At 49.2% G+C, this 21,204-nt stretch overlaps 1 protein-coding gene across 9 annotated transcripts in view; it reads right to left on the bottom strand.

Annotated features, from left to right (window-relative positions):
- Positions 1-21,204, bottom strand: part of ELAVL3 (ELAV like RNA binding protein 3) — a 169,134-nt gene that overhangs the window by 78,042 nt on the left and 69,888 nt on the right. For 4 of the 9 annotated variants that reach the window (XM_069604218.1, XM_069604221.1, XM_069604225.1 and 1 more), the window contains exon 2: positions 77-299. In XM_069604218.1, the coding sequence (XP_069460319.1) occupies positions 77-299 (223 nt within the window). Of the gene's footprint in view, positions 1-64; positions 300-21,204 lie in introns of all 9 variants that reach the window. The other 5 variants (XM_069604216.1, XM_069604219.1, XM_069604224.1 and 2 more) reach the window with 2 other exon arrangements.

Below are 21,204 nucleotides of genomic sequence, written 5' to 3'. Positions count from 1 at the left end.
ATGCACCACCCATCACCCACCACCACCGATAATAAAAAAAAGAGATAATGTGAGTTTCAAGTACCTTTTTCCGTACCTGTGATTTTATCCCGCACCAGTTTGCAGGACTCAATCTCACCAATGCTGCCGAAGAGGCTCTTGAACTCCTCCTGGGTCATGTTCTGTGGCAGGTAGTTGACGATGAGGTTGGTCTTGCTGTCGTCGGTGGGGCAGTTGTTGCTCATGGTGGGGCCATTTGGGATGACAGTGTTGGCAGGGCCGCCGTTGGACACTTGGGTTTCCATTGTGCTAATTATCTGCTGAGAGAAGAAGGGAAGCAGGGTGGCTGTAACTCTCCAAGGTCAGTCAATCAGGTGAGTCATGCTTGTCTTATAGAAGATTGAGGCGCCAGCCTCAATCCTCAAACGGGACAAGAAATCAGTTCAATTCAGTCATGCTGCCACTGACTAGAACACCAGACAGCTCAAATCCCATAGGGAAATACTGCAACTGTTATCTAGTACTGGTGCCCTGTGAACTATACAAAATTCAATCAAACATATTAACTTGCATGAATTTAATAGACACCCATATAGACCCAAAATAATTTTACTTCATTGCTATATTGGTTCAACCAAAATAACAACAGCCACCATTAACCCACTGGTGCACGTGCAAATGTTTCACCTATACAGGTGTTGTCTAGGCTAATTCACACCCCGAATCAGTGGTTTCGGGAGGATAGCTCAGTGGCGAGGCACTCGAGACGACACAAAGCAACACCGGTTCGAACCCCGGGTCCGCGCTTAGAAACCTCTGGGTATTAGGCGCGTTATAAATAACCAATTACAATTTGTCACAGATAATCAGAGAAAAAGGTTTTCCATTTTGTTAGCTTTCGTCCATAAACATTAGTTATTGGATATTTTAGTGTGTGCGATCCGTATGTTCTGAGAAATATATCTTGTTTAGTTCAAACCCTGTCCATTTAACAATTTTGAGTGTCTGTCTGTAAGAGCATTTCCAATAACGTTTTTCCTAGACTAGCCATGCGGAGCGCTGCTGTTATGAGATCCGATACATTGGGCAGTCCATTGGAAGATGCAACTGACATAGAACTGAGGTATGCCTAAAAAAAGTGTTATGTTACAGACAAAAGTACATATTATATCATTGTCGAGAATCAGCACGATTTAGCCGCGTATGAGACGTCTACAGAGATTGCCAACCGTTCCGATATCGAGCAAGATTTGCTGCTCTTAGCATTCCTACTAGCCACCCCTTGAATCCCCTATAGAAATATATCAACATATGGAAGATCTAAAGAGTTTAACAGCATTGGAGCTATCCAGTGTAATGTGTGAAGAGTAACCTTTGAGATATATATTGGGGTTTATCAAGGAAGAAATATCTGCATAGAATAGGACATGTTGAGCTATCTACAGCAGGGGTATTCAACCTTTTGCTCTCCAGATGTTTTGGACTACAACTACCATCAGCTCCAGCCAGCATGGCTAATGGTAAGGGATCATAGGAGTCACAGTACAAAACATCTGGAGAGCCGCAGGTTGCATGCTCCTGATCGAGAGCAGGCGTCTGCAACCTTTGGCTCTCCAGATTTTTGGACTGCAAGTTGTATTTTTTTTTTTTTTTTATTATTATTTGTTTTAGCTGGTAAACCAACTTTTCAAATATTTACACTCATTATCATTTTTGTAGTTACATTTCCATACTTACAACATTAAAAGAAAGTCAATCATTCTTTGTACCTCATTACATATCATTACAGGGCAGCATAAAACAGTAAAATATGTGATATTATGACTACCAAATAGCCTTTTACTTCACATGGGTGCAAGCAATCTTCGTATCAGGGAATATTTGATTAAGAAATTGCACAATTGCAAGCTGTATTGTTAATCTTGGATTAGAAAATAAAAGATTCCATAACTGTCTGTGACTAGTACCACTCTGGACCGACACTTTGTTTCCAAAGCATTTTGCTCTTATGTTATATAGGGCGGGGCATTCAGTTATAAGATGTTGCAAAGTTTCACATTGTCCTTTGTCATTACAATGCCGACAGAAATTTTGATCTTTTGATATTACTCTCCTTCTATATAGAATCTCGTTAGTTTCATACTGATTTAGTCTGAATCTTAGATATTTCTGACGGCATGTAGGTGATGGATATTTTAGTAGGTACTCTGATATTACCCCATACCTTTTGACACCAAATGCTTCGGGGTTAAAATCCTTAAGTTTTGAGCAGATTGTCATATTGAATATCCAGTCTGCTTGATGAATTTTATTTTTGGCGCAATCAGGGTTTGTCAATAGAAGCTCGATCGTTACTGAGGCATCAGAAATCGCGTTTAGCGTATGATTTCTCCACTTCACCGACATACCAGTTTTGGAGGTTAATAAATTTTGGGCCAATACATGTAGAAGGCTGCGTTTCCCCATACCATCCAACATTTTTCGGAGAAGAGCGCATTGTTTCCATATTACATGGGTATATGGGGAGATCAGACCCAATTCATGTCGCAATATGGCCAAAGGTGTTCCTGGCGAAAGTGTTAAAACTTTTTTCCAATATCTAGCTTCTATGCTATCCCAAAATTTGCGATTTTGTGGGACCAGGGCCTCAACACCATATAGCAGAATTGGAATTGCTTTGGCCTTATAAAATTGCACAATGTGCTTCACTGTGAATTTCCCATATCTTCTGAGAATGATTTTCGATTGTGAGATCAAGGAGTTTAACTTCACCCTAGTTTCAGTTGTCGTAGTACTTAGGGTTTTTTTATGTTCAATATAAACTCCAAGATATTTATATTTGACGACTTTGGTTAATACACAGTTTTGAAGAGACCACTCAAGGTGATGTTTTTTTGTGAAGTTGTTCTTGCATACTAATATTTGGGATTTAGCTGTGTTAATCACCAGGTTGTTTGATGTTGCATATGTACCTAGTTGATTTAACATGTTTTGTAGGCCTATAGGTGTGCAGGATAATAATACCAGATCATCTGCGTATAGAAGATAGGACTGCAAGTTGTATTGATCCTATCCAGTATAGGCAATGGTGAGGGATCATGGGAGTTGTAGGCCAAAACATCTTGAGAGTCAAATGTTGCAGACCCCGGGCTTAGAGGCATGTATGAATGTAAAATATCTCTACAGAGATGAGAGATATAGAAGAATGTATCATTATAAGAAATAATAATGCATCATGGTGTGTCGGTAATTTATCATCTGAAGAGGCTGCAATGTGGAAAATATCAAACACATTTACCAACCATGGAGAGATATCTAGAGGGATTTGCTGCACAACCACACTGTACCGTTGGACCACTTCAATCCAACTTGACCAAACTGAAATGCCGATTCAACTGGCCACATACCTAGTTTCTTCAGCTGAATGGAACTGATGACTGCTGCAGGACCATATCCCATTGCTAGACTTTCTCAAGGTGAGTCGACTGTCCTGATACCCGCAATCCATTTGGAACAACTGACTTGTATCATCTTGAAACCAACCCAAACCTTTAAAGGCATCTGCAAGCCGCCTTGTTTGAAGCTGTTGATCCCCAATCATTTAAAGGTATTTGAAGTCATTCTGCCCCCTGGCCCACCTTCAAAAACTCTAGTTGATTAGTGAGACCCCACTCGCTACCTCTTTCAAAGACATCTTGAGTAAACTGACATTGCCGCTGAAATGATTGCCTGTGCACCCCAGTCTTCAGGCCCAGAGCAACCCTTTTATCACAAGTCTGCATATTCTGGCTCTTCCTTTATTCGGGCAGGCTAGACTGTTTTTGATTACTGAGTTTGCACTGTTAGTATTATTAAAGTATCCTATTTTTGCAGAGCCTTGGTTGGGCATTGTTTTATTTTGGTACCAGAGGACTGTTGTTGCTTGGCCTCCTTTTGCAGCTTACACCCACCCTGAAGAGTATTGCGGTGGTGAGCCGGTGGGTCTGCAGCTGTTGCACCTTGCCTAATGTGACCACTGATGAAGTAGTAGTAGTGTGGGGCTGAGTTTCTTCACTACTCAGCCCTGTAGTCGCCAACTCTTAAGTGTGAGAGCCTGAGCATGGAAGTCACGCAGAAGAACGTGCCACCCTCACTTCATCTGACTGTATGATGGCAGGACCTGGCAAATGCCTATCTAATATCTCAAGCTAACACTTGGCTGAGGGCACTCTGGTTAAGACATTCTGCAAAACATTAGTAGCCATAGACAGCTGCTATCAAGCCATTAACTCTCAGCAGACCACTTAGAACCCTGGCAGACTAACATTTGATGCTACTGTTTGATAGAACAAGCTCAAAGAGATCTCAGGAGGGCGTGTTTTGGGAGGGGAGGGGCAGATAGTGGGTGGGAATGGGCATGGGGATTAGCACGGCAGCGGGCAATCAATGGGTGGGTAAATAGCCAAACACCATCCACAAGCTCTGTGTCCATCCTCGCATGACATCTCCCTCCTGCTTGTACACTCATGCATTTGTTTCAGTTTACAGGCGGCGCGTAACGCCCAAACGAAAACTGAGATCTCTATGTCAAACTAAATGTCCTGAACTGTCCTTATTTAAAACTTCTTTTCACATCAACCTTTCCAGCAAATCCTTTCACTGGTTGCCCGCTCAAGACGGTGTCATCTTCAGTCCCCATGCTTCACCCGCCATGCCCACCGCAACTCTTGCCCGGCATATCTGAGGAAGAAATTCAGGAAGTACCAACCAAGTAGACCTCTAAGATCTGCCAACTTCAAGAGTGTTATCATGAACCCTTTGAAAAGGAAGAAATGTGGTGGCGCGGAACACTGGTGGCGTAGAACTTCGGAACAATCTCCCTGAATCCCCCACAAATGAGGAACAAAACAAACTTTTGGGGAGAACCCTGATACCTGCATGTTCAAATGATTCCTTAATCCCTAACTCTTTGCGCCTTCTTAATCTTGATAGGTGACCGAGCCTTGCATTTAGTCATGGCATCTGAGGGTGTTGCTACCCCGTCCTTAACCTTTGCACTCACAGGGATGTTCTCATGCTCGGCTCCTATAGTAACCGTTCAGGATTGGTCCCCCATCAGGGGGAAGAAATCCAACCCACGACCCGAGAGGATGAAGTAGTGAGGCTCAAGCCGCGGTATCCAATAATCACGACCCGCGAGGATGGAGTAGTGAGGCTCAAGCCACAGTATACAATAATCACAACTCGAGAGGATGGAGTAGTGAGGCTCAAGCCACAGTATCAAAAAATCACAACCCGAGAGGATGGAGTAGTGAGGCTCAAGCCTCGGTATCGAATAATCACAACCCGAGAGGATGGAGTAGTGAAGCTCAACCCTCGGTATCCAATAATCACAACGCGAGAGGATGGAGTAGTGAGGCTCAAGCCACAGTATCAAAAAATCACAACCCGAGAGGATGGAGTAGTGAGGCTCAAGCCTCAGTATCCAATAATCACAACCCGAGAGGATGGAGTAGTGAGGCTCAAGCCTCGGTATCCAAAAATAACAACTCGAGAGGATGGAGTAGTGAGGCTGAAGCAGCGGTATCCAATAATCACGATCCGGGAGGATGGAGTAGTGAGGCTCAAGCCTATGTATCCAAAAATCACAACACGAGAGGATGGAGTAATGAGGCTCAAGCCTCGGTATCTAATAATCACAACTCGAGAGGATGGAGTAGTGAAGCTCAACCCTCGGTATCCAATAATCACAACCCGAGAGGATGGAGTAGTGAGGCTCAAGCCTCGGTATCCAATAATCACAACCCGAGAGGATGGAGTAGTGAGGCTCAAGCCTCTGCATCCAAAAATCACAACCCGAGAGGATGGAGAAGTGAGGCTCAACCCTCGGTATCCAAAAATCACGACACGAGAGGATGGAGTAGTGAGGCTCAACCCTCGGTATCCAAAAATCATGACACGAGAGGATGGAGTAGTGAGGCTCAAGCCTCGGTATCCAATAATCACAACCCGAGAGGATGGAGTAGTGAGGCTCAAGCCTCTGCATCCAAAAATCACGACCCAAGAGGATGGAGTAGTGAGGCTCAACCCTCGGTATCCAAAAATCACAAGTCGAGAGGATGGAGTAGTGAGGCTCAACCCTCGGTATCCAAAAATCACAAGTCGAGAGGATGGAGTAGTGAGGCTCAACCCTCTGTATCCAAAAATCACAACTCGAGAGGATGGAGTAGTGAGGCTGAAGCAGCGGTATCCAATAATCACGACCCGAGAGGATGGAGTAGTGAGGCTGAAGCCTTGGAGTAGTGAGGCTGAAGCCTTGGAGTAGTGAGGCTGAAGCTTGGGTATCCAGTCATCACCGCTGATGGATCCAATCTGTCAGCAAGAAGAAGACAGACTCGGGCTTGGTCCCCCTTCCCCCTGGTGTCCCTGCTAATGCTCTTGTAGTGCACTGTCTCTGCGCTTGCACTTCTCCTATGCACTTCCCAGCACTTCCCGGCACTTAACTGACCTGGGATGTTCCATGACTGTGCATGATCAGAGCCCGCCTCCTTGAGCTTCACCTCCTATCCCCCAATCCTCACTTGAGGTGCAACGAAGTGACTTGGTCTGCAGGTGGCGCTTGCACAAATCACTAGTAAATGACTAGATAAAGAGTGACCCGCAGAATCTTCCCTGTATATAAATAATACATGCAATACATTTGTTTTAGAGTCTGTCACTTCTAGGACTGTATGGTTCAAGGTAGAAAGCCTGTCACCTCCAGGACGAGATGTGGTAATGGTGTAGACGAAGGTATGCAGAGTCTGTCACCTCTAGGACTGCATAGTTCAGGGTAGAGAGCCTGTCACCTCTAGGACGAGATGTGGGAAAAGAGAATACGACGGTACACCGAGTCTGTCACCTCTAGGACTGCATAGTTCTTCGTAGGGAGTCGGTCACCTCTAGGACTGTAGTCCATTGTATAAAGCCTGTCACCTCGAGGATGAGATCTGGTAAAGGAGAAAACGAATGTATACAGAGTCTGTCACCTTTAGGACTGCATAGTTCAGGGTATAGAGCCTGTCACCTCTAGGACGAGATGTGGTAAAGGTGTAGACGAAGGTATGCGGAGTCTGTCACCTCTAGGACTGTATGGTTCAGGGTATAAAGCCTGTCACCTCGAGAACGAGATGTGGGAAAAGAGAATACGACGGTACACAGAGTCTGTCACCTCTAGGACTGCATAGTTCTTCGTAGGGAATTGGTCACCTCTAGGACTGTAGTCCATTGTATAAAGCCTGTCACCTCGAGGATGAGATCTGGTAAAGGAGAAAACGAAGGTATACAGAGTCTGCCACCTCTAGGACTGCATAGTTCTTCGTAGGGAGTCGGTCACCTCTAGGACTGTAGTCCATTGTATAAAGCCTGTCACCTCGAGGATGAGATCTGGTAAAGGAGAAAACGGAGGTATACAGAGTCTGTCACCTCTAGGACTGCATAGTGTACTAAAGGACTAGATGTGGTGAGGGTTTGGACGCAGGGATACCGAGCCAGTCACCTGTGGAAGTGGGCGAGGTTAGGGTCTTGGCACAGGTGTTCGGGAGACTGGCGCCTTCCCTAAAGCGAGGGGCCAGGAATTGAATGGGCTGAACCACCACCCTGCCCTGCCAGGAGCCTCCCACCCGGAGCTGAGCTGGGCAGAGTTCCTCGTCCGGCGTGCCCCAGTGCCCATCGCCCCTTCTCCCCCAGTGCCTGGCTCAGAGCCACTAAACTGGGTAATTTGCGACACCCTAATCTGGCTGGGTTTCCTTTTATCTGCCATGAGCACTGCGGCGGCGGATCCCCGGGGATTAGCATACGTTACGGGGATTTGCCCCCTCACAAAAGCTTCCAGCCCAGGCTCTGGGAGCCAGGACACAAGACCCAGCTGGTGAGGAGGAGGGGGCTGGGGGGGGGAGACCTGCCCCTCTGTATCTCTCCACCTCAGGGTGTTCCCACAGGACTGCCATCTGTCCCGCGCCAGCCCCCCAAATCCAGCCCGAGCCGGGGATGCCCCTGTTACCGCGGCAACCAATCGCTCCCAGGGATGCGGGGATCGGCCCCCCCATCTGCCTGGAGGCGGCTCTCCCTCCCCCTTGGACAGGGAAACTTCGCCGATTAAGTCTTCGTGAGCCCTTTAAGTAGCCATCGGAAAATAATATATACGTGCTCCCTCGCCCCCCCTCGTTTAATTAGTCCGGCTGAAAGAGCGAAAGTCCTCTAGCTCCAGCGAAGAGCTTCTAAGCGCCGGATCAGCCGCGAAAATGACCCAGCAGCCAGCGAGGGACGGAGTCACGGGAGCGTGGCTTGCACCTGCCACGGAGTATTCAAAGGCGAACCCCCAACACCCCCCACTGTCCGCCCCCGAGGAGACATAGACATGCTGTGCTCGAACCTGCCCCCTCCCACCTCCAAAGTGGTGGCAGGCACCGACACCAAATGAAGCCAAGAAGAGCCACTCTCCCGCACACTGCCCCCCTGAACTGGAAGCGGCCATCCTAAAACGGAGTGTGGGGGGCCCGGGCCCAAAATGAAGCCAAGAAGAGCCACTCTCCCGCACACTGGTCCCCTGAACTGGAAGCGGCCATCCTAAAACGTAGTGTGGGGGGCCCGGGCCCTAAATGAATACAAGAAGAGCCTCTTTCCCGCACACTGGTCCCCTGAACTGGAAGCGGCCACCCTAAAAAGGAGTGTGGCAGGCCCGGACCCCAAATGAAGCCAAGAAGAGCCACTCTCCCGCACACTGCCCCCCTGAACTAGAAGCGGCTATCTGAAAAAGGAGTGTGGGGGGCCCGGACCCCAAATGAAGCCAAGAAGAGCCACTCTCCCGCACACTGCCCCCCTGAACTGGAAGCGGCTATCTGAAAAAGGAGGGTGGGGGGCCCGGACCCCAAATGAAGCCAAGAAGAGCCTCTCTCCCGCACACTGCCCCCCTGAACTGGAAGCGGCCATCCTAAAAAGGAGTGTGGGGGGCCCGGACCCCAAATGAAGCCAAGAAGAGCTACTCTCCCGCACACTGGTCCCCTGAACTGGAAGCAGCCACCCTAAAAAGGAGTGTGGGGGGCCCGGACCCCCACTGGAAGCAGCCACCATAAAAAGGAGTGTGGGGGGCCCGGACCCCAAATGAAGTCAAGAAGAGCTACTCTCCAACACACTAGCATGCTTCACTGGCACCGACCACCCTAAAGAGGCAGGAGGCATAGACCCAAATGAAGTCAAGAAGAGCTACTCTCCAACACACTGGCACGCTTCACTGGCACCGACCACCCTAAAGAGGCAGGAGGCATAGACCCCAAATGAAGTCAAGAAGAGCTACTCTCCTGTAGACACTGGCATGCTTCACTGGCACCAACCACCCTAATGATTCAGGGGGCACAGACCCCAAATGAAGTCAAGAAGAGATACTCTCCAACACACTGCATGCTTCACTGGCACTCACCACCCTAAAGAGGCAGGAGGCATATACCCCAAATCAAGCCACGAAGAGCTACTCTCCAACACACTGGCATGCTTCACTGGCAACCACCACCCTAAAGAGGCAGGACACATAGACCCCAAATGAAGTCAAGTAGAGCTACTCTCCAACACACAGGCATGCTTCACTGGCACTCACCACCCTAAAGAGGCAGGAGGCATAGACCCCAAATGAAGCCAAGAAGAGCTACTCTCCTGCAGACACTGGCATGCTTCACTGGCACCGACCACCCTAAAGAGGCAGGAGGCATAGACCCCACATGAAGTCAAGTAGAGCTACTCTCCAACACACTGGCATGTTTCACTGGCACCGACCAACCTAAAGAGGCAGGAGGCCTAGACCCCAAATGAAGTCAAGTAGAGCTACTCTCCAACACACTGGCATGTTTCACTGGCACCGACCAACCTAAAGAGGCAGGAGGCCTAGACCCCAAATGAAGCCAAGAAGAGCCACTCTCCCGTAGACACTGGATGCTTCACTGGCACAGACCACCCTAATGAGTCAGGGGGCACAGACCCCAAATGAAGTCAAGAAGAGCTACTCTGCAACACACTGGCATGCTTCACTGGCACGACCACCCTAAAGAGGCAGGATGCATAGACCCCAAATGAAGCCAAGAAGAGCTACTCTCCAACACACTGGCATGCTTCACTGGCACCGACCACCCTAAAGAGGCAGGAGGCATAGACCCCAAATGAAGCCAAGAATAGCTACTCTCCTGCAGACACTGGCATGCTTCACTGGCACCGACCAACCTAAAGAGGCAGGAGGCATAGACCCCAAATGAAGCCAAGGAGTGCTACTCTCCAACACACTGGCATGCTTCACTGGCACCGACCAACCTAAAGAGGCAGGAGGCCTAGACCCCAAATGAAGCCAAGAAGAGCTACTCTCCTGCAGACACTGGCATGCTTCACTGGCACCGACCATACTAAAGAGGCAGGAGGCATAGACCCTAAATGAAGCCAAGAAGAGCTACTCTCCTGCAGACACTGGCATGCTTCACTGGCACCCACCACCCTAAAGAGGCGGGAGGCATAACCCCCCACAAATGAGGTGAGACGCATGGACTCCAAATTAAACGAAGAAGAGGTGATCTCCCACATACATTGACATGTTCCATTGGGACGGACCAACTGGTGGTGGGAGTCAGAAGCCTCAAATGAAAGCAAGAAGAGCTCCTCTCCTGCAGACATGAACATATTCTACTAGAAGCAACCACCCTAATGAGGTGGGAGGCATAGAGCACAAAGGAAAGCAACACGAGCTCCTCTCCTGCAGACATGAACATATTCTACTAGAAGTGACCACCCTAATGAGGCGGGAGGCATAGAACATAGATGAAACCAAGAAGAGCTCCTCTCCTGCAGGCATGAACATATTCTACTAGAAGCCACCACCCTAATGAGGCAGGAGTCATAGAGCATAATTGAAAGCAAGAAGAACTACTCTACTACAGACACTATCATATTCTATTAGAAGCAACTACCCTCAGGAGACGGGAGGCATAGAACACAAATGAAACCAAGAAGAGCTACTGTACTGCAGACATTAACATATTCTACTAGAATTGACCACTTCTAGTAGAATATGAGGCGGGAGACATAGAGCACAGATGAAACCAAGAAGAGCTCCTCTCCTGCAGGCATGACCATATTCTTCTAGAACCACCACCCTAATGAGGCGGGAGGCAAAGAGCACAAATGAAAGCAACAAGAGCTCCTCTACTGCAGGCATTAACATATTCTACTAGAAGTGACCACCCTAATGAGGTGGGAGGCATCGAGCACAAATGAAACCAAGAAGAGCTCCTCTCCTGCAGACATTAACATATTCTACTAGAAGCGACCACCCTAATGAGAATACTGGAATACAGGGTCTACATCTCACCCTGTAATACAGGGTCTTCATCTCACCCTGGAATGCAGCGTTTACATGTCACACTGGAATGCAGGGTGTACATCTCACACTGGAATACAGGGTCTAAATCTCACACTGGAATACAGTGTCAACATCGCACAGTAGAAGACAAGGTCTACATCTCACACTGGAATACAGGGTCAACAACGAACACTGGAATACAGGGTCTACATCTCACCCCGGAATACAGGTTCTACATATCATACTGTAATACAGGGTCTATATCTCACACTGGAATACAGGGTCTACATCGAACACTGGAATACAGGGTCTATATCTCACACTGGAATACAGAGTCTACATCGCACAGTAGAAGACAAGGTCTTCATCTCACCCTGGAATACAGGGTCTATATTGCAGATTGGAATACAGGGTCTTCATTTCACCCTGGAATACAGCATCTACATCTCACCCTGGAATATAGGGTTTACATGTTACCCTGGAATACAGGGTGTGCATCACACACTGGAATACAGGGTCTACATCTCACACTGGAATACGGGGAATACATCGCACAGTAGAAGACAAGGTCTACATCGAACAATGGAATACAGGGTCTACATCTCAGACTGGAACACATGGTCTACATCTCACCCTGGAATACAGGTTCTACATCTCATACTGGAATACAGGGTCTATATCTTACACTCGAATACAGGGTCTACATAGAACACTGGAATACAGGGTGTATATCTCACACTGGAATACAGGGTCTATATCTCACACTGGAATACATGGTCTACATCAAACACTGGAATACAGGGTCTATATCTCACACTGGAATACAGGGTCTACATCTCACACTGGAATACAGAGTCTACATCGAACACTGGAATACAGGGTCTACATCTCACACTGGAATATAGGGTCTACATCGAACAGTAGAAGACAAGGTCTACATCTCACACTGGAATACAGGGTCTACATTGAACACTGTAATACAGGGTCTACATCTCAGACTGGAACACATGGTCTACATCTCACCCTGAAATACAGGTTCTACATCTCATACTGGAATACAGGGTCTATATCTCACACTGGAATACAGGGTCTACATCGAACACTGGAATACAGGGTCTATATCTCACACTGGAATACAGGGTCTATATCTCACACTGGAATACAGGGTCTACATCGAACACTGGAATACAGGGTCTATATCTCACACTGGAATACAGGGTCTACTTCGCACAGTAGAAGACAAGGTCTACATCTCACACTGGAATACAGGGTCTACATCGAACACTGGAATACAGGGTCTACATCTCATACTGGAATACAGGGTCTATATCTCACACTGGAATACAGGTTCTACATCTCATACTGGAATAAAGGGTCTATATCTCACACTGGAATACAGGGTCTACATCGAACACTGGAATACAGGGTCTATATCTCACACTGGAATACAGGGTCTACATCGCACAGTAGAAGACAAGGTCTACATCTCACCCTGGAATACAGAGTCTATATTGCACACTGGAATACAGGGTCTTCATTTCACCTTGGAATACAGCATCTACATCTCACCCTGGAATATAGGGTTTACATGTCACACTGGAATACAGGGTGTGCATCACACACTGGAATACAGGGTCTACATCGCACACTGGAATACAAGGTGTACATCTCACACTGGAATACAGGGTCTACATCTCACACTGAAATACAGGGTCTACATCGAACACTGGAATACAGGGTCTACATCGCAAACTGGAACACATGGTCTACATCTCACCCTGGAATACAGGTTCTACATCTCATACTGGAATACAGAGTCTACATCTCACACTGGAATACAGGTTCTACATCTCACACTGGAATACAGGGTCTACATCGCACCCTGGAATCCAGGAACTACATTGCACACTAGAATACATGGTCCACATCTCACCCTGGAATACTCAATGAAGGAAGTGCTTGCAGCCCGGAAAGTGCACGCAGACAGAGCCTTTCCGGCACTCGTCACTGAGAGGACATTACGGGACTTACGCTGTCCACACCGAGACTCATATTGAGAGACTGAAATTAACCCCAGGAACACTGAAGTTAACTGTTCCCTGTAAATAGTTCACTTGTGCCAATAAACCTCAGTGCAGTTCAGCCCTCCCCGTGATTCAGTCTTCCTTTACAACATTTTTGGGGATGAAGGTGGGATGGCAAGGATTAGAGGATTGGTAGAAGGGAACCATCAAAGTGTCACAGGTGTGCCAGCACTCGCCATCTAGCAAGCGATAGAGTATGTCCGTCCAGAAGCAAGAAATGCTCGAACTGTAGGAGGTTTGGACACACAGCAGTAGCCTGCAAGTGGAGAGGCAAGAAAATAACATCAGTGGAAGTGAGCGGCGATGCAAGAGGAGGACAAGCCGACCATCATCATGGTCAACATTTCCCGCGCAAGGAGACAGAAGCTGCACTGTGGGATCAGAGTGGATGGAAAGGAGACCAGAGTCATGGCCAACAGTTCCCCCGCAAGGAGACAGAAGCTGCACTGTGGGATCAGAGTGGATGGAAAGGAGACCAGAGTCATGGCCAACAGTTCCCCCGCAAGGAGACAGAAGCTGCACTGTGGGATCAGAGTGGATGGAAAGGAGACCAGAGTCATGGTCAACAGTTCCCCCGCAAGGAGAAGAAGCTGCATTGTGGGCTCAGAGTGGATGGAAAGGAGACCAGAGTCATGGTCAACAGTTCCCCCGCAAGGAGAAGAAGCTGCATTGTGGGCTCAGAGTGGATGGAAAGGAGACCAGAGTCATGGTCAACAGTTCCCCCGCAAGGAGACAGAAGCTGCACTGTGGGATCAGAGTGGATGGAAAGGAGACCAGAGTCATGGTCAACAGTTCCCCCGCAAGGAGACAGAAGCTGCACTGTGGGATCAGAGTGGATGGAAAGGAGACCAGAGTCATGGTCAACAGTTCCCCCGCAAGGAGACAGAAGCTGCACTGTGGGATCAGAGTGGATGGAAAGGAGACCAGAGTCATGGTCAACAGTTCCCCCGCAAGGAGACAGAAGCTGCACTGTGGGATCAGAGTGGATGGAAAGGAGACCAGAGTCATGGTCAACAGTTCCCGCGCAAGGAGACAGAAGCTGCACTGTGGGATCAGAGTGGATGGAAAGGAGACCAGAGTCATGGTAAACAGTTCCACCGCAAGAAGACAGAAGCTGCACTGTGGGATCAGAGTGGATGGAAAGGAGACCAGAGTCACGGTCAACAGTTCCCCCGCAAGGAGACAGAAGCTGCACTGTGGGATCAGAGTGGATGGAAAGGAGACCAGAGTCATGGCCAACAGTTCCACCGCAAGGAGAAGAAGCTGCATTGTGGACTCAGAGTGGATGGAAAGGAGACCAGAGTCATGGTCAACAATTCCCCCGCAAGGAGACAGAAGCTGCACTGTGGGATCAGAGTGGATGGAAAGGAGACCAGAGTCATGGTCAACAGTTCCCCCGCAAGGAGACAGAAGCTGCACTGTGGGATCAGAGTGGATGGAAAGGAGACCAGAGTCATGGTAAACAGTTCCACCGCAAGAAGACAGAAGCTGTACTGTGGGATCAGAGTGGATGGAAAGGAGACCAGAGTCACGGTCAACAGTTCCCCCGCAAGGAGACAGAAGCTGCACTGTGGGATCAGAGTGGATGGAAAGGAGACCAGAGTCACGGTCAACAGTTCCCCCGCAAGGAGAAGAAGCTGCATTGTGGGATCAGAGTGGATGGAAAGGAGACCAGAGTCATGGTCAACAGTTCCCCCGCAAGGAGACAGAAGCTGCACTGTGGGATCAGAGTGGATGGAAAGGAGACCAGAGTCATGGTCAACAGTTCCCCCGCAAGGAGACAGAAGCTGCACTGTGGGATCAGAGTGGATGGAAAGGAGACCAGAGTCATGGTCAACAATTCCCCCGCAAGGAGACAGAAGCTGCACTGTGGGATCAGAGTGGATGGAAAGGAGACCAGAGTCATGGTCAACAGTTCCCCCGCAAGGAGACAGAAGCTGCACTGTGGGATCAGAGTGGATGGAAAGGAGACCAGAGTCACGGTCAACAGTTCCCCCGCAAGGAGACAGAAGCTGCACTGTGGGATCAGAGTGGATGGAAAGGAGACCAGAGTCACGGTCAACAGTTCCCCCGCAAGGAGACAGAAGCTGCACTGTGGGAGCAGAGTGGATGGAAAGGAGACCAGAGTCACGGTCAACAGTTCCCCCGCAAGGAGACAGAAGCTGCACTGTGGGATCAGAGTGGATGGAAAGGAGACCAGAGTCACGGTCAACAGTTCCCCCGCAAGGAGACAGAAGCTGCACTGTGGGATCAGAGTGGATGGAAAGGAGACCAGAGTCACGGTCAACAGTTCCCCCGCAAGGAGACAGAAGCTGCACTGTGGGATCAGAGTGGATGGAAAGGAGACCAGAGTCACGGTCAACAGTTCCCCCGCAAGGAGACAGAAGCTGCACTGTGGGATCAGAGTGGATGGAAAGGAGACCAGAGTCACGGTCAACAGTTCCCCCGCAAGGAGACAGAAGCTGCACTGTGGGATCAGAGTGGATGGAAAGGAGACCAGAGTCACGGTCAACAGTTCCCCCGCAAGGAGACAATAGCTGCACTGTTGGATCAGAGTGGATGGAAAGGAGACCAGAGTCATGGTCAACAGTTCCCGCGCAAGGAGACAGAAGCTGCACTGTGGGATCAGAGTGGATGGAAAGGAGACCAGAGTCATGGTAAACAGTTCCCGCGCAAGGAGACAGAAGCTGCACTGTGGGATCAGAGTGGATGGAAAGGAGACCAGAGTCATGGTAAACAGTTCCCGCGCAAGGAGACAGAAGCTGCACTGTGGGATCAGAGTGGATGGAAAGGAGACCAGAGTCACGGTCAACAGTTCCCCGCAAGGAGACAGAAGCTGCACTGTGGGATCAGAGTGGATGGAAAGGAGACCAGAGTCACGGTCAACAGTTCCCCCGCAAGGAGAAGAAGCTGCATTGTGGACTCAGAGTGGATGGAAAGGAGACCAGAGTCATGGTCAACAATTCCCCCGCAAGGAGACAGAAGCTGCACTGTGGGATCAGAGTGGATGGAAAGGAGACCAGAGTCATGGTAAACAGTTCCCCCGCAAGGAGAAGAAGCTGCACTGTGGGATCAGAGTGGATGGAAAGGAGACCATCATCATGGCCAACAGTTCCCCCGCAAGGAGACAGAAGCTGCACTGTGGGATCAGAGTGGATGGAAAGGAGACCAGAGTCATGGTCAACAATTCCCCCGCAAGGAGACAGAAGCTGCACTGTGGGATCAGAGTGGATGGAAAGGAGACCAGAGTCATGGCCAACAGTTCCAGCGCAAGGAGACAGAAGCTGCACTGTGGGATCAGAGTGGATGGAAAGGAGACCAGAGTCACGGTCAACAGTTCCCGCGCAAGGAGACAGAAGCTGCACTGTGGGATCAGAGTGGATGGAAAGGAGACCAGAGTCATGGTCAACAGTTCCCCCGCAAGGAGACAGAAGCTGCACTGTGGGATCAGAGTGGATGGAAAGGAGACCAGAGTCACGGTCAACAGTTCCCCCGCAAGGAGACAGAAGCTGCACTGTGGGATCAGAGTGGATGGAAAGGAGACCAGAGTCACGGTCAACAGTTCCCCCGCAAGGAGACAGAAGCTGCACTGTGGGATCAGAGTGGATGGAAAGGAGACCAGAGTCACGGTCAACAGTTCCCCCGCAAGGAGAAGAAGCTGCATTGTGGACTCAGAGTGGATGGAAAGGAGACCAGAGTCATGGTCAACAGTTCCCCCGCAAGGAGACAGAAGCTGCACTGTGGGATCAGAGTGGATGGAAAGGAGACCAGAGTCATGGTAAACAGTTCCACCGCAAGGAGACAGAAGCTGCACTGTGGGATCAGAGTGGATGGAAAGGAGATCAGAGTCATGGTCAACAGTTCCCCCGCAAGGAGACAGAAGCTGCACTGTGGGATCAGAGTGGATGGAAAGGAGACCAGAGTCACGGTCAACAGTTCCCCCGCAAGGAGACAGAAGCTGCACTGTGGGATCAGAGTGGATGGAAAGGAGACCAGAGTCATGGTAAACAGTTCCACCGCAAGGAGACAGAAGCTGCACTGTGGGATCAGAGTGGATGGAAAGGAGACCAGAGTCACGGTCAACAGTTCCCGCGCAAGGAGACAGAAGCTGCACTGTGGGATCAGAGTGGATGGAAAGGAGACCAGAGTCATGGTCAACAGTTCCCCCGCAAGGAGACAGAAGCTGCACTGTAGGATCAGAGTGGATGGAAAGGAGACCAGAGTCATGGTCAACAGTTCCCCCGCAAGGAGACAGAAGCTGCACTGTGGGATCAGAGTGGATGGAAAGGAGACCAGAGTCATGGTCAACAATTCCCCCGCAAGGAGACAGAAGCTGCACTGTAGGATCAGAGTGGATGGAAAGGAGACCAGAGTCATGGTCAACAGTTCCCCCGCAAGGAGACAGAAGCTGCACTGTGGGATCAGAGTGGATGGAAAGGAGACCAGAGTCATGGTAAACAGTTCCACCGCAAGAAGACAGAAGCTGCACTGTGGGATCAGAGTGGATGGAAAGGAGATCAGAGTCATGGTCAACAGTTCCACCGCAAGAAGACAGAAGCTGCACTGTGGGATCAGAGTGGATGGAAAGGAGACCAGAGTCACGGTCAACAGTTCCCCCGCAAGGAGACAGAAGCTGCACTGTGGGATCAGAGTGGATGGAAAGGAGACCATAGTCATGGTCAACAGTTCCCCCGCAAGGAGAAGAAGCTGCATTGTGGACTCAGAGTGGATGGAAAGGAGACCAGAGTCATGGTCAACAATTCCCCCGCAAGGAGACAGAAGCTGCACTGTAGGATCAGAGTGGATGGAAAGGAGACCAGAGTCATGGTCAACAGTTCCCCCGCAAGGAGACAGAAGCTGCACTGTGGGATCAGAGTGGATGGAAAGGAGACCATCATCATTGTCAACAGTTCCCGCGCAAGGAGACAGAAGCTGCACTGTGGGATCAGAGTGGATGGAAAGGAGACCAGAGTCATGGTCAACAGTTCCCCCGCAAGGAGACAGAAGCTGCACTGTGGGATCAGAGTGGATGGAAAGGAGACCAGAGTCATGGTCAACAATTCCCCCGCAAGGAGACAGAAGCTGCACTGTAGGATCAGAGTGGATGGAAAGGAGACCAGAGTCATGGTCAACAGTTCCCCCGCAAGGAGACAGAAGCTGCACTGTGGGATCAGAGTGGATGGAAAGGAGACCAGAGTCATGGTAAACAGTTCCACCGCAAGAAGACAGAAGCTGTACTGTGGGATCAGAGTGGATGGAAAGGAGACCAGAGTCACGGTCAACAGTTCCCCCGCAAGGAGACAGAAGCTGCACTGTGGGATCAGAGTGGATGGAAAGGAGACCAGAGTCACGGTCAACAGTTCCCCCGCAAGGAGAAGAAGCTGCATTGTGGGATCAGAGTGGATGGAAAGGAGACCAGAGTCATGGTCAACAGTTCCCCCGCAAGGAGACAGAAGCTGCACTGTAGGATCAGAGTGGATGGAAAGGAGACCAGAGTCATGGCCAACAGTTCCCCCGCAAGGAGACAGAAGCTGCACTGTGGGATCAGAGTGGATGGAAAGGAGACCATCATCATGGCCAACAGTTCCCCCGCAAGGAGACAATAGCTGCACTGTGGGATCAGAGTGGATGGAAAGGAGACCATAGTCACGGTCAACAGTTCCCCCGCAAGGAGACAGAAGCTGCACTATGGGATCAGAGTGGATCTAGACTAGACCAGTGTCAGCCAAGGAGGTTCATAGTCATGGTCAACAGTTCCCCCGCAAGGAGACAGAAGCTGCACTGTGGGATCAGAGTGGATGGAAAGGAGACCATAGTCATGGTCAACAGTTCCACCGCAAGGAGACAGAATCTGCACTGTGGGATCAGAGTGGATGGAAAGGAGACCATAGTCATGGTCAACAGTTCCACCGCAAGGAGATAATAGCTGCACTGTGGGATCAGAGTGGATGGAAAGGAGATCAGAGTCATGGTTGACTTGGGGTCGGATTTAACCATTGTACCAATGTGCACATACAAAGATATGTTGGGCAAAGTAATGTTGAAGTCTTGGAAAAGAAACACAGACCCACTGCGTTTGGCGGCGCATCAGTTCTTCTGTTAGGATTCATCAACTGTACAGTAGAGTTCAAATGGAGGAAGGCCTAGTCGAAAATATACTTTGCTGAAGACAGTCCAGCGGTGCTAGGGGGCGATGACCAGGCAACATTGGACATAAAACTTGACCCGAGCACAGAAGATCAAGTTCTCCCAGTGACAGTCGGAGGAGCGTTGGTATTGAGAGACAAGTTCCCAGGGTTGTGCTCCAATTACCTGGGCAAAATTAAAAACGATGTTCACAAAATCAGGCTTCCTCCGAATGCAATCCCAGTTAAGAGTAGAGACCAGTGCCAGACACAGTGAGGCAAGCACTACAGGTGCAGTTTGAGACAATGGCCAAAGAAGGCACCATAGAGCTCGCAGAGTCATAGGAGTTGCTGAGCCCGGTGGTACTTATAAAGAAGCAAGGCTCGAACGATTGCAGAGTGTGTATAGACTTACGCAGCTTGAACCTGGAGGTAATCAGCGACAGTTACCCGCTTCCCAGCATCAATGAGCTCACCCTGATGATGAAAGAGGCAATGGTTTTCTCTAAATTAGACATGCGGGATGCATACCATCAGATTGAGTTACATAAGGAGTGAAGACCGTTGACAGCGTTTATGCCCCCATTTGGCACACTTCAGTACACCAGAATGCTGTTTGGGTCGTCCTCCGCTGTGTCAACCTTCCAGCGAATGATCACTCATTATTAAAGAACATTGGCAACGTAGCGTATTTCCAAGATGGTATTCTGATATAAGCAGAAGACATAAAGACACATGACAGCGTGTTGAGGAAAGTGCTCCACAAACTACAAGATGCTGGGGTACGTTTGCAGTATGAGAAGTCCGTAATCAGGGTGAAGGAGGTGGAGTACTTAGGGTACACCATATCCAGAGAGGACATTAGTTCCAAGAAAAACTTATTGCAAGCCATAGCGAAAGCTCTGCCACCTATCAACAAGGAGGACTTGAGATCCTTCCTATACCTGGCAGAATACTATGCCAAATTTCTACCCAGGTTTTCAGAAGTGACAGCACCCATGAGAGAACTGTTGAAGAAAGGGGCGGAATCAGACCCACGAACGGGCGTTCAAGGAAGTGAAAGAGAGCATAATGGGTGCACTGTGTCTACGACCCTTCAATCCCCATTGGACTACGTTCATCATGAAGAATGCCGTGCCTATGGGTTGGGTGCTACGCTTACCCAGAAGCAGGGCAACACTGAACATGTGGTGGCTTTTGTGTCAAAAGCTTTGTCTGACACTGAAAAGAATTATTCAATGATTGAAAAAGAAATGTTGTTGAGCGCCTGGTCCATTGAATACTTCCGAACGTATGTGTGGGGAACCAGATTCAATCGCCTCACCGATCACACGCCACTTATACACATGCTGAGCCCAGGTGATACAAAAACATCCACTCCCAGATTAGCACGCATAGCTGCAAAGTACACATATGATATTGGACACATAGCAGGATGGAAAAACGCACAGGCCGACTGCATGTCGGGGCTGCCAGAGTCAGAAGGATCAAGGTCGGCGTTCTTAAAAGATGAATGTGTGGTGGCATCCATTGGAGACCTGAGCAGCAGGGCTTGCATGTAAATGGGTGAGAGCCACCGGAGAGGTGAGTCGGATAAAGATATGCAAAACAAAAGGTAACACACTGGGTCAGGAAAAGGTGGCCCGATGAGAGAACTGTCCTG

Source organism: Ambystoma mexicanum, chromosome 3q (genome assembly GCF_040938575.1).
Source record: "Ambystoma mexicanum isolate Mex_15411 chromosome 3q, UKY_AmexF1_1, whole genome shotgun sequence".
Lineage (NCBI taxonomy): Eukaryota > Metazoa > Chordata > Amphibia > Caudata > Ambystomatidae > Ambystoma > Ambystoma mexicanum.
This window is presented reverse-complemented; position numbering and strand designations above follow the sequence as displayed.